We start from the raw sequence: 12896 nt of genomic DNA, 5'->3' as shown, positions 1-12896 counted from the left end.
ATATTTTATTTCCCTTTTATTTTAGTTTCCTTGCATGCCATGCCATCATTAACTGTCCTTAGAGAACTGCAAATATGTGAATGCGACATTAAATTATTGAAATATAATAATATTTTAGGTCACAGGTGTTCAGACTGAAATGTGTGTATATATAGACGAACACAAAAAATTTTCTTTGGAATAACATGCACTGATGTGCAATTTTTGTGCAATGTGCAATTCCGCTACAAAATGTTGAATAGAATTACACTGACTGATTCTTAAAATGAGTAGTATGGCTCCATGAACAGATGTGTCAGTCAACAGTGTCAGTTGTGTATGTCTTCACATGAACAAAAGTGACAATGCCAGCCAGGTATTTATGGACACTTGTGAAACAATCCTCAAGTGACCAAAACGGCCTGTAACCATGGCAACGGGTAAATGAATACCAGCGGAGGCCCGAGTCAGGCTGCACGAATCAAAAGAAGCTTTCCAGTTTCACGTTAGTGCGCTGACATTCACACGCACCACAAATTAACAAGGAACGGTCCAAAACAAAGTGACAGAGGAACAGCAAGAGACCTCAGGCAAATATAAAGCATACTGAGCCATAATGATCTGGATTCAAAGATTCATATCTGGACTGTTCTGTTCAAATAAAAGCCTTTTCTGGACACAATTTCCAGTAATAATGACCAACATTACAGTCCAGAAATGTCATTGTGATGCAAAGAATTAAGTAAACAATACCATGTCTGATACTTTGTCATTTAAATGATGCCTTCACCAAAAGACACACATTATACAGACAGGAACCTGCGGTTGATTGTTCATGGATCATCAGTTCAGAGTTCAAACTTCCAACTTTCTGCTTACCAGCCTAGATCTCTAAACACTATGCCTCAACACCACCATGCAAATCATTCCTGTTCACCCAGAATGCCCTCTGTTTCCATTCAGGGCCTGTAGATGTCAACACACCCGAGCAAAGTGAAGGTCAATGATGGGCTGGAGTTATACAGTATGAGCGGTTATGTTAATATTACATAACCCAACAGATTTCAATAGGTCTGACCAAAACACCCCACTTTGACAGATAATAATTAAAATATGAATATACCTCACATAAGCAGTAGAACTATTTGCACTTTATTTAGAAAGGATGCATTAAACTGATGAAAAATGACAGTAAAGACATTTATAATGTTACAAAAGTTTTACATTTCAAACAAACGCTGTTCTTTTAAACTTTCTATTCATCAAAGAATTCTGGTTTCCACTAAAGTATTAAACAACACAACTGTTATCAACACTGATAATAAGAAATGTTTCCTGAGCAGCAAATCAGCATATTAGAATGATTTCTGAAGCATCATGTGACATTTTAGAGTAGTATTGATGCAGTTTCAGTACTACTGCAAACTGCTACAGTAGTAGTATGTGCTATATTAAAAATATGACAATTTACAGTAACAATTAGTATTAATATTTATGGAAGCCCATTTCTGTCATAAAATAAAGAAATAAAAAAATGATTCGCAACTTTTTAATCTCGCAATTCAGACTTTTTCCTCATTACTCTGTCTGAGTATCACACAATTTTTTTTATTTTGTGGTGGAAATAATAAAGCAAGATGTAAACCAAGAATTCAAAGGGGGGAAAAAAGTCAAAATTGTGAGATATGATGAGATAAAAAGCCAGAATTCTGAGTTTATAACTCACAATTTTGAGAAATAATGGTCAGAACTGTAAGATTTAAACTCAGAATTCTGGCTTTTTTTTTTTAAAACAACGTCAGAACTTTTAGTTAAGTAGCAGCATTACTTTTACATTTTTGTCCCATGGCGGAAACAGACTTCCATAAATATGTGATATACCACATTTTATGAGGAATGAAACCACAAAAAAAACAAAAACAAAAAAAAAACAGTGGTACCAGTGATACCACCATGTTTTTGTACCATGTAAATACCTTGGTGTATGAATACAGTCTGTACACAGGTGCATATATATATATAAATTAAGTTCAGTTAAAACATACAGATGAATTTATGGAATATGAATTTAACTATATTAACGTGACTATTCATATAGTTGTGCTATTGACGGAATATAACAAATACATATAACGTTATCTAAATGCCTCAAGAACATACAGATTATCATCTGAAATATAAAATGAGTTCATGTCAGCTGTATCAGAGCCAAGTGACTTGCTAACAACTTAGCCAGCTAGTTAAAGTCCATTGTCATCTATATAATCACAATTATATACATATATACTAAAGCTAATGTTAATATATGTGACTAAGAATACATTACGGACATTTTACAGTCAAATTTAGAGCTGTTTTAAATAAAATACATGTCAGTATCTTAAGCAGGGGTTAGCATGACTAGCCTGGTGCTATTATGAATGAATCTTTTACCTTCCGCGATGACTCGTTTGATCCGGAGCTTCAGATCTCCGAGCTCCACCACCTGACCGACGAAGTCGTTCTGATCCCGGCTGGCGGCGGCGGATCCGCCGGGCCCGGCCAGGAAATCGAGCGCTGACTGGAAGAGGGACATTTTGTCCCTCTTTTTCTGTTGCGCCTATTAACCGGAACCGGCACCGGATGGGAGAACAAGTGCACTAACTCAGTTAGTGGCGTAACTAGATAACAGAGCGTTAATTTGGATTTGAAGCTCTCTTTTCTAGGATGAAAACATCTCGAGTACTGGTTCCGATTGACCTGCTCTCTCTCAGCGGTATTTCCGCAAGGTGCTGACGTGAGGCGCTGACGTCACACACACACACACACACACACACACACACACACACACACACACACGAGTTGCTTTCAAACTCTGCTCTGGTCTGTCAGATCTGAAATGTACGTGACTAAGGTGGTTGGAAGTCACTGAATTGTTGGTTTTTGCACTGATGCACTGAATTCCATTCATCCATCAAAGTCTATGTCAAATGTTTAGACTAGTACATATGTCTCAAATACTGTTATGTACAAGTGATGGCATCAGATGGTGATAGCCTATGGAAATTCATGGATCATGGTTTTAACATGATAATACCATAGTACATGGTCCCACACCCAGAAGCATTCCTTTTGGTACTACACCTTTATAGAAAAAGTATTGTGCCATACTTTAAATATGCCATGGTATTTACTGTACATACAGGGCCACATATCCAAAATACAATAGTAAAGTACCATGGCACTTTTTTTTGAAGTGTTGTTAATCAAACAGTACCATAGTACATTGACATTTAATAAGGTTTGACTTAAAAATGAATATAATACACGCATAAGGGATTGAAAACAATAGGCTATATAATAAGGATATATACAAGCAACATATACTGTATATCATAGTTTTACAGTCACTTAGAGTGCTGAATATTTGCATTATTCTCCCCAATACCATAGTGCAAAAAATCATATAAGATTTAAATTGTAAAGTATCTGGTGTACTGCCAGAAATGTATGCTAATATTGCATTACAGACTTTTTCTAATACTGTGAAAAAATGACACATTAAAGTAACTGTAAAACAGGGAATCGTGTAAGATATTATGACTAATATTTATGGTCCTAAAATGTTATTTTATTTTTTACTTCTATGCAAAATATAGTTATATATAATTGTTAAAATGAATTATAAAATAATAAATGAATATATTAATCAACATAATATTATCATATTGATTAATACACTAATTTAAGGAAAGGCTTTAGTGTAAAATATTGTTTTATGGCTCCAAAATTAAATGACCTTATTTAACAATTAATCTCCGGTGCAAATTAGAAAGTAAAACAATATTTATTCTTTTTTTTTTTCTCATCACTCTAGGGGAGTTGGAAAATGAGCCTATTTTCAAAAATAGTGGAGTGTTCCTTTAAGGGTGAAATGTGAGATTCGCCAAATTATGTATGAATGAGATATAAAGTCGGGTATGTGCGCTTGATACAGATTTGATTATTGTGGTAGTGTTAAGCCACAAATATAGACATTCACAATGATTCAAAAAGAGAGACAAAGGAGAACAAGCTCCGAAAACATCAAGCAATGTTTTTTTTGTTTTGTTTTGTTTTTGTAATACGCTTACTGAAAAACAATGGACAAATAGCTTAAAATCAACTATTTATGGTGTCAGATTTGGTTGCTGTTAGTTTAAAAGTAGTATTTCCACTAGTATTAAAATGTGTTAAAACAGATAGAAAGAATGAAGTCACAGGGTAAAACAAATTCATTATAAAATATGATGATTGAGGCATAAAACGTATTGCTGGTCTGGTTTGGTTAATTTTACTCTTTGGTCAGATGAAACTGTAAACCTCTAGAATCCAAGATGACAAGACTTGCTGTGTTGATGTAAAACTGTGGTTCTACAATCTATATTATTTGTTTTTTTACTACGCAAAACATAAAGAAACCTGTGTATTACTACAATTGAACATGAAATAAACAATCTGAAAGTATGTGCGTGTGTGTGTGTGCAGCCAGACTGAAAACTATTTGAATCTTTTGGATGTTTACCACCGTATTTACACCGGACACCTGTGACAAAACTAAATCACTCCGGAGCGGTCTACACTGTGAGCACCTGATGTGGACGCCCCATTTCTGACTCCAGACACATCTAAAATGAAGTGATTTTATTAAATTTTTTTAATAAATTGTATTCTTTACAGGTTTAAATAACTTCTGACCCTTATATCAAAGCCAGCTCATGATGTTTCTGGTCTGACATAATAATTTGAATCATTTAAAAAAAAAAAGATCCATATACATATGCAGTTGTAGGAATACTAACATAATTAATATCGATTATAAAATTATTCATAATAATAATTTTGTAATTTTGTGTTAAAAATAAAGTTTTCTTTTCCCGACTATTACCGATTATTACTACCGATTATATTGTTATTTTTCTTAATTGCTGAAGCTTAGCCTTCTAGTCTGGTATACTTGAAACATTTTTGGTTTCTAACCATACGCATATGCAGTTGTAAGAGTACTAACATACTTAAAAATAATTATAAAATTATCACATGCAAAATCTATTTTGTAATGGATTTCTGATGAAAATGACGATTTCTTTTTCAACTGATTTTATTGTAATTTTTCCAATCTCTGAAGTTTAGCCTTCTGGTCTGGCGTACTAATTTTACTGATTTTGTTTATAAGCATATGCAGTTGTAGGAATACGATCGTAAAATTAGTTATCAAATTAATGAATACATGCAAAATCAATTTTATACTGTATTTCGGTCGAAAAGAAAGATTTTTTTTGTCTGATCGACAAACTGATTTTATTGTCGTTTTAGTAATCGTTGATTACTAAACTCTAGGCTTGAGCTTACAGCTGATTGTGAATGTATCCAGTGTAGACGGCCTCAAGTTGTCGCGATGTCCGCTTCCAGTGTAGACACGGACGTGTTTGACTCGACCCTTGGTTTGTGTTCGACTTACTGACCAGCCATCGCCAAACGTTCCCATCCAACAACTCCTCTGAGCTATTCTACAATACACACCGATCTGATAGTGAAACATCTGTATAATACATTCACAAGGTAGACAGCTGGCAGGGCTGGGTGTCAGGTGTCTGGCAGTATCGTTCACGCGCAGGTGCCTCTACCCCGAGTCTTGTGCGCAATCTCGCATGACTCCAACTCTTTTCTCCGTTTGGCTGCCGGATGCTCTCCATCCGGCCGGGAATTCTGGAGCATTTTTTCATCTTTATTCTTTTTCATCCTCTGTCTCTGTCAGAAGAACATGTACTGGTTGTCGATGGCTCTCTTGCGCCCCCTGTCGGGTGGCTCCAGTTCGTAGTCAGAGTCCTGGTTGGGCAGTAGGGGCGGCAGCGGGTTGGGGTGGCGGAGCAGGTTTCTGCGGCCCACCGACTCGCTCCGGCGCAGGGGGACGGGAACGGGGCGGTCTGGAAACGAAGAGGGTGTGCGATGCGGGAGCGCGGATAATGCTAACGACTGGGCCGTGGTGGGGCTGGAGTGAGGGCATGAATCCGGACTACAGTGAGCTAGACTCGGCTCTGAGTTCCAGCGAGAGAAGGGCACCAATACCGGAGAGCCGATAGCCGAACTCTGACCTAGAGAGATGCAACAGAGAAAACACTTCATTAACACAACAGTGAGAGAACACATAGCCAGGGCCGTCCTTAGGGGGGTGCAACTGGTGCGGTCGCACCGGGCCCCCGAGCTTGAGGGGGCCCCGCGGCGAACGTACCCCCCCCCAACGCGATCGAGAACGGACCGGGGGGGGTGTCCCGCTACCTACCTCGCACCGGGCCCCACGTCAGCTAAGGACGGCCCTGCACATAGCTGCTACAAAAATTTAAAGTTTTCGTTTTGCATTTTGGTTTTTAGTTGTAGTTAGTATTAAAGGTACATAAAGTTTTGATTTAGGTTCAATGTCATTTTAGTTTCTTCCCTTATAAATGTAGAATCACAAATTGTCCCATCCAACACTATACATGATCAGAAACTCACTCTTAAAATAATACACTTAAAATAATACTATCAAATTTGAAGTTCACCGTTTTGATTCGTAAAATTCACAAAAGTTACCAGAACTTTTGACCAATTACTTTCCATTTTTTATTACTTTTCCTGAAAAAGCCTTCAGTCCCTCAGTTGTCCTCAGTGTGAAAAGATGGATCTCAAAATCCTACAGTCATTGTTGTAAAGGGTTCAAATACACAAAAGATGCTGGAAAACCAAAGAATCTGTGGGACCTGAAGGATTTTCCTGAAGAATAGCTGTGTATCTTTCAGGTAACAACACAGTATTAAGAATCATGTGTATGTAAACTTTTGAATGGGGTCATTTTTATAAATTCAACTATCACGTTTCCACAAAAAGGTGACGCAGCAAACTGTTTTCAACATTGATAATAATAAGAAAAGTTTCCTGAGCAGAAAGTCAGGATATTAGAATGATTTCTGAAGGAAGACTGGAGTAATGATGCTGGAAATTCAGCTTTGCATCACAGGAATAAATTACATTTGACAATATATTTACATAGAAAATTGATTTTTTTTTTTGAAATTGTAAAAATATTTCACAATATTACAGTTTTTACGGAATTTTTAATCAAATAATTCCAGCCTTGGTGAGCATAAGAGATATCTTTTAAAAACAATGACCCCAAACTTTTGAAAGGTAAGTGTACTGTATACTTACAATGATGCCCATCAATAGAAATTATTATGGATGGAAATCAACTATTTTAAATCTGACAATAAACCTAAATAACCGTTTTATACTCCCTGTATCCCATAGAGGGCATCGTCTTCACACTCTCAAGCTCTGCATCCTCTACAAGTATCACAGAGTGTGTTTGAACTTTGAAGTATATAGAAGTATGAGCACAAAATAGGGCATGTTATTAAAATGTGTATATGTACGTATGTGATAAAACAGGCTCTGTGTATATGTGTGTATTTTACAGCTTGTGAAGGAGGGACTGCAGGAAACAGAAACTTGATGGCAGATTAGTCTGAAGTCACAGAGTCTGCAGTTCTGATGATATAGGTATGAGTGTATGGACGATTATGTGTGTGTGTGTGTGTGTGTGTGTGTGTATTTGAGAGAGTGCATGTTTCCTTGTGTCAGGTCTCTCTGAACTACTAAAACCAATCTAAACCACACAGCATAAGAGGAAAACGGATCCTGTCGAGCTGTGTGTGTGTGTGTGTGTGTGACTTAGACAAGAAAGAAATTGTATGCATGTTAGCTGCTTGAGCATTTATAGATAAATAACTGCTATGTAATATATTTTTTTATTATATACTATCCTACATTATATAAGTTTAACAGTGCAGTGCTAAACAGTGTATGCTCACATAAACTAGATTTATTACATTTTTATTATGCTTTTTAATGTGGCTTACAAACAAAATCCAAAATTAATTCTTGCCAAGCGCCAAATGTGTGAAAAAAATTGGCTTTGGTGACTAAATCAAACCAATAACTATTACGACCTGCAAAATCACATGGTTTACATCAGACTGTGAAAATGACTCAGAAGTGATTCAAATCAAGTTGTCTACTAAGAAAACATCTGTTGTGACATAAGTGATATTGTTTAAAAGACCTCCAAAATGTCACATTGTGGCATTTATGTGTTATATTGCTCACATTAAGCCATCAGAACGAAAGCAGAAAGAGCAAAATCACGATGAGCCCTAATGTTTTTGAAGTTTCAAGCAAATGACTTGTTCATCTTGTGTGCTATTGCTGCAAATGATGTATGTGCTGTTGTCACAAATATGCAAAAATGTTAATATAATAGTCAAAATGCATTCTTAATAAAAACTATGCAAAATACAGCCTTACCTGCGTGAGTGGGGTTTAGCCGCACATAACTGGCCAACATAACTTCACACGCGGCGCCGCACTCCAGCGGGATGGGACAGTTGCGGAAGTGACTCAGCATGTCCATGACTGATGGGAAACGCAGGTGCTGCACACGGCTCTGACCCCAGTCAGTTAAAGATAGACGCAAATGCTGCAAAGGAAGAAAAACAGTGGAAAATGCAATATAAATACAGACATGAACAGAAAGATGTGCATCAGTCATAGTGAGGTTTGCCTTGCTAAGCAATATGGAACACACTAATATAGAGATCTGATATACTTGATACTTCTACAATTTTAACAAATACATTTTTTTTTTAATGACTAAAACTAATAATGATATGATGGACAATCTTACACATTTAAATGGTTCTGTTGTTTTTTTTGTGTGTGTGTGTGTGTGTGTTTTTAATTACAATAGTATTCAAACAATATAAAGCACAGTAAAAAAAGACAGATAATCATTTAAAACAATCAGAAAAAAAATGAATAGGACAAAATAAGCCCTGTTTAGAAGCCAAAACCTGATAGCAATAAAAGAAACATACATAAAAATGAACTATTATGATAAAAAAAGAATAAGTCAATAAGTCATCAAATACAAATAAATAATAATAAAAAATAATGAAAAATCCATATTTGTTCACTACTGCTATGATGGCCAATTTCATACATTTACATGGTTCTATCCTTTGTTTTTCATAAGTGTTTTTTTTAAATAAAATATTATTAAATCAATATAATATACAGTAAAAAATAATTGCTTACTGCCTTCTTTTAAAACACTGACTGAATAAAAAAAGTGATGCCAACAAAAACAAAGTGTGTGTGGTATGTATGTGTATATATATATATATATATGTGTGTGTGTGTGTATGTGTGTGTGTTTGTATATATATATATATACACACACACACTACCGTTCAAAAGTTTGGGATCAGTAAGATTTTTAATACTTTTTACTGAAGTTTCTCGAAGTTTGCTCATCAAGGCTGTATTTATTTGATCAAAAATACAGAAAAAACCCTGTTATTTTGTGAAGTATTATTGCAATTTAAAATAACAGTTTCTATTTTAATATACTTTAAAATATAATTTATTCCTGTGATGCAAAACTGAATTTTCAGCATCATTACTCCAGTCTTCAGTGTCACGATCCTTCAGAAATCATTCTAATATGCTGATTTATTATCAATGTTGCTGCTTCATGTTTTTTGGAACCTGTAATTCTTTTTTCAGGATTCTTTTATTAAGAATACATATTAATTAAAATGTAAATAAAATGTAATAAATACAATTTAAATAAATTATATTGTGAATATATAAGTATATAAATATATTTATTTTTTATATATGTGGCTAGCATGTCACTGTTTTCACACATTTTTTTATTATTTTATATTATTACTATTATAATAATATAGATTTTTTATTTAATATTTGTAATATTATAACAGTTTATTAATATAAAATATATAAATACATCTCAAATAATAATAATAGAAAGAATAAACTGGTCACTGATATTGTATATCCCTAATGAAAATAATGAAATGTTTTTGTCATTCATGATAATGAGGATGAGGATGATGATAATGATGATGTACCTTTGCTCTGCCCTGGTAGTTAAACGTGAGTACGTAGTCTCCTCTCCGCGTCTCGCTCTGTCTCACGAGGAAGTTCCCATGACCGCTGAACCCGGCATGCTGTACAAGGTAGGCAGCCCGCACACGTGATATGGGCCCATGGAACCATGGGTAAGAGGACAGGAAGTGATCCGTTTTATTGTAGGCGTGCTCTGCGAGTCCAAAACCCAGAGAGCCTGCGGAGACACACACACATATGAGACAGAAAGTTTACAGACATCAGAGCAGTCCATTACCATGCAAAATAATTTCATCGCATCTGTTAGTTTATAAAAACACATGCAATAGTGGAAATCTATGCAGAAAAGGAAACTGTCACACCGTTTCAAAAGTATAACCAAAACATAAAGATGCCATTACATCAAAATTGACAGTTTTTAGCCCGTTTACACCATGTTTTGGTTGATTCAACCACAAATGTCTTCAGTTCTCAGTTATTTTAGATTAATAATTTATCAAAAATATCTTAATTTGTGTTCCGAAGATGAACGGAGGTCTTACGGGTTTGGAACGACGTGAGGGTCAGTAATTAATGACAGAATTTTCATTTTGGGGTGAACTAACCCTTTAATATAAGTGTTGATATTTAAGTAAGAGAGAGAGTGTGTGTGTGTGTGTGTGTGTACGTGACTCGCCCTGGCCGCCGGGCTCTGTACTCCCTCTGCGAGCTGTGTTGAGCGAGTCGCTAACAGGAAACGGTTCTCCATCCACACTATCTGACCTGGAATCACACACACACTCTCATAAACATCTATGAACTCCTTTAATTGCATAATGAAGAGGTCACAGAATGTCATGCGGTCAATAACATCCCATCACATATGCTAAGCTGCGTCCACGCTACAAAGCAAAGCTTTCAACAACGATAACAGTTATTTTTTGGCATGCATACAGCGGCCCTAAAAAGCATGTGGACCCTTAAGTAACACTTACAAATGTAGATGTCACTGCATTACATTACAAAGCATAAAACCAGCTGGCATTTATTTTAAAGAATGTTTTTCTTTTTTAAAAATAAATTTTAATAGATACACTTTAAAATATATATTTTTATTATTTTAAAATAATTACATTATTTTACCTTATTTCTAGTCCTATTTTCCATTACATAATACATTTTATAGCAACTATATTACATTGTTTTAGTAAAATAAATTTTTATTAATTATTGTTATTTATTGCTATTCTTCAAATAATCAAAATAGAGATTTTAAAAATGAATTCTGGTATAATTGTCACTTTAAAAAATGGAATAACAAGATGAGTGGGACAGTTTTCTGTTGCATACTGAACAATTTGGCAAATTAAGTTGGACATTCAGATATTTGACACAATTTTCATGCTGCTTTACTTTTACTTTTTTGTTTACACACACGCGCACACACACACACACACACACACACAATAATATTTACAATATATTAAAAATATAATTATTTTGAATAACTATATAATGAACATATTCATTAAAATATAGCGTTTAAATTAAAATATTATATTTATAATTAGTACATAAAAGAAATAAAATTAGTAAAAACTCATGAAAAACTGGGAGAAAATCGTGACTAATTAAAATAAATGAATAAATATGAATGCAATGAACACAGCAAGAAACTGGGTTAAGAGGAGAGCAGATCTTATAGGACGAGAATTACACAGAAAAACAGACGTGGCTTTGAAACCTATAGGGACTAAATGAAGGAAAGGACACAGAAAGAGAGCAGAAGCAAGACTCGGGGAGGGGCTTTAGGGGAAGTTGCGGGAGAAAGCAGCACAAAAGCTTTTGGTTCGAGTCAGGAAATGTGTCGTGAAATTCTTGGACAAGTGAAAACACTATTGTATACAATGCTCTTATGTCAAGACGAATGCATGCATAAAGGGTGGATCGAAAAAAAGTGTAAAAAAAAAGGCAAATGAGAGAGAGAGAAAAAAAAGAGAGAGAAGGGGGCATGGAGAGAAAGGAGGCCATGAGATGTGCCGAGTCAAGTTCTTGAGATTCTTAGTAATCAGAATAACAGGAAGACCTCACTCTCGTTCTCTCTCTCTCTTCCTAAAACGCACATTGATATATTCACACAGGCTTGAGTTCTCAGTACCCTCACACCAATAAAAGGAAATGAAACACATGCGTTTGCACACACACAAATACACCTTTTGTAAAAGACTCAGCATGTGCAGAACACACAGATGGTGTGTGTGTGTATGTGTGTGTGTGGACATGTCTGCAAGCAAACAAACCAAGCACATCTAAATTAAGACTTTTAAAAATACTAAAATATGCGAGAACCCAACTGATGAGGATTTCTTTAGCACTAAGTTTGGTTTTATTCTATGTGTGTGTGTGTGTGTGTGTGTGTGTATGTGTGTAAAAGAGGAAGTGAGTGGGTTTTCTCAGTAGGGGAATGTCAGGAACTTTAGCAGATGTCTGGGATCTTCAGAGGTAAGTTTAGTTCAAACGCAGAAAGCGCCGCTCTCACCTGCTGGTGATGCATTCTCTGAGCTCTGTGGTCCAAGAGCTCACCTGCTGCTCATTATCGGCCTCAAATAGAAAACTACCCGGATGACCAGTAACCTGAGCGGAGAACGGAGAAAAAAAGAAACACATCTACCAACAGAACAGAAGACAATAAAAGATTTAGAAAAGAACTTGATTGTTTCGTAAGGGATTCATACAAAAATTCTTACTGAACCTTCATATTCATACCAAATACAGTATCTGAGAGTTATTCCTCAGGCCGATTAAAGGGTTAGTTCACCCAAAAATGAAAATTCTGTCATTAATTACTCACCCTCATGTCGATCTGAACCCGTAACGATCTGAACCTCCGTTCATCTTCGAAACACAAATTAAGATATTTTTGATGAATTCTGAGAGCTCTCTGACCCTCC

At 35.5% G+C, this 12896-nt stretch overlaps 2 protein-coding genes across 3 annotated transcripts in view; both read right to left on the bottom strand.

The window, feature by feature from the left end:
* The window catches only part of LOC107725068 (cyclin-G-associated kinase-like), a 39418-nt gene extending 36658 nt beyond the window's left edge, over positions 1–2760 (bottom strand). Inside the window, exon 1 of the mRNA XM_016534211.1 lies at positions 2413–2760. Within this exon, the coding sequence (XP_016389697.1) occupies positions 2413–2554 (142 nt within the window). The 5' untranslated portion in view covers positions 2555–2760. The remainder of the gene's footprint in view (positions 1–2412) is intronic.
* A 2968-nt stretch (positions 2761–5728) lies between these two features.
* The window catches only part of LOC107725115 (SH2B adapter protein 3), a 41914-nt gene continuing 34746 nt past the window's right edge, over positions 5729–12896 (bottom strand). The window contains exons 4-8 of one of the 2 annotated variants that reach the window (XM_016534268.1): positions 12485–12579; positions 10643–10731; positions 9969–10183; positions 8341–8512; positions 5729–6092 (exon numbers count right to left, since the gene is read on the bottom strand). In XM_016534268.1, the coding sequence (XP_016389754.1) occupies positions 5752–6092; positions 8341–8512; positions 9969–10183; positions 10643–10731; positions 12485–12579 (912 nt within the window). In that variant the 3' untranslated portion in view covers positions 5729–5751. The remainder of the gene's footprint in view (positions 6093–8340; positions 8513–9968; positions 10184–10642; positions 10732–12484; positions 12580–12896) is intronic. The other variant, XM_016534269.1, reaches the window with a different exon arrangement.

This window comes from Sinocyclocheilus rhinocerous, unplaced genomic scaffold, assembly GCF_001515625.1.
Source record: "Sinocyclocheilus rhinocerous isolate Xijiao unplaced genomic scaffold, SAMN03320098_v1.1 scaffold1295, whole genome shotgun sequence".
NCBI lineage: Eukaryota > Metazoa > Chordata > Actinopteri > Cypriniformes > Cyprinidae > Sinocyclocheilus > Sinocyclocheilus rhinocerous.
This window is presented reverse-complemented; position numbering and strand designations above follow the sequence as displayed.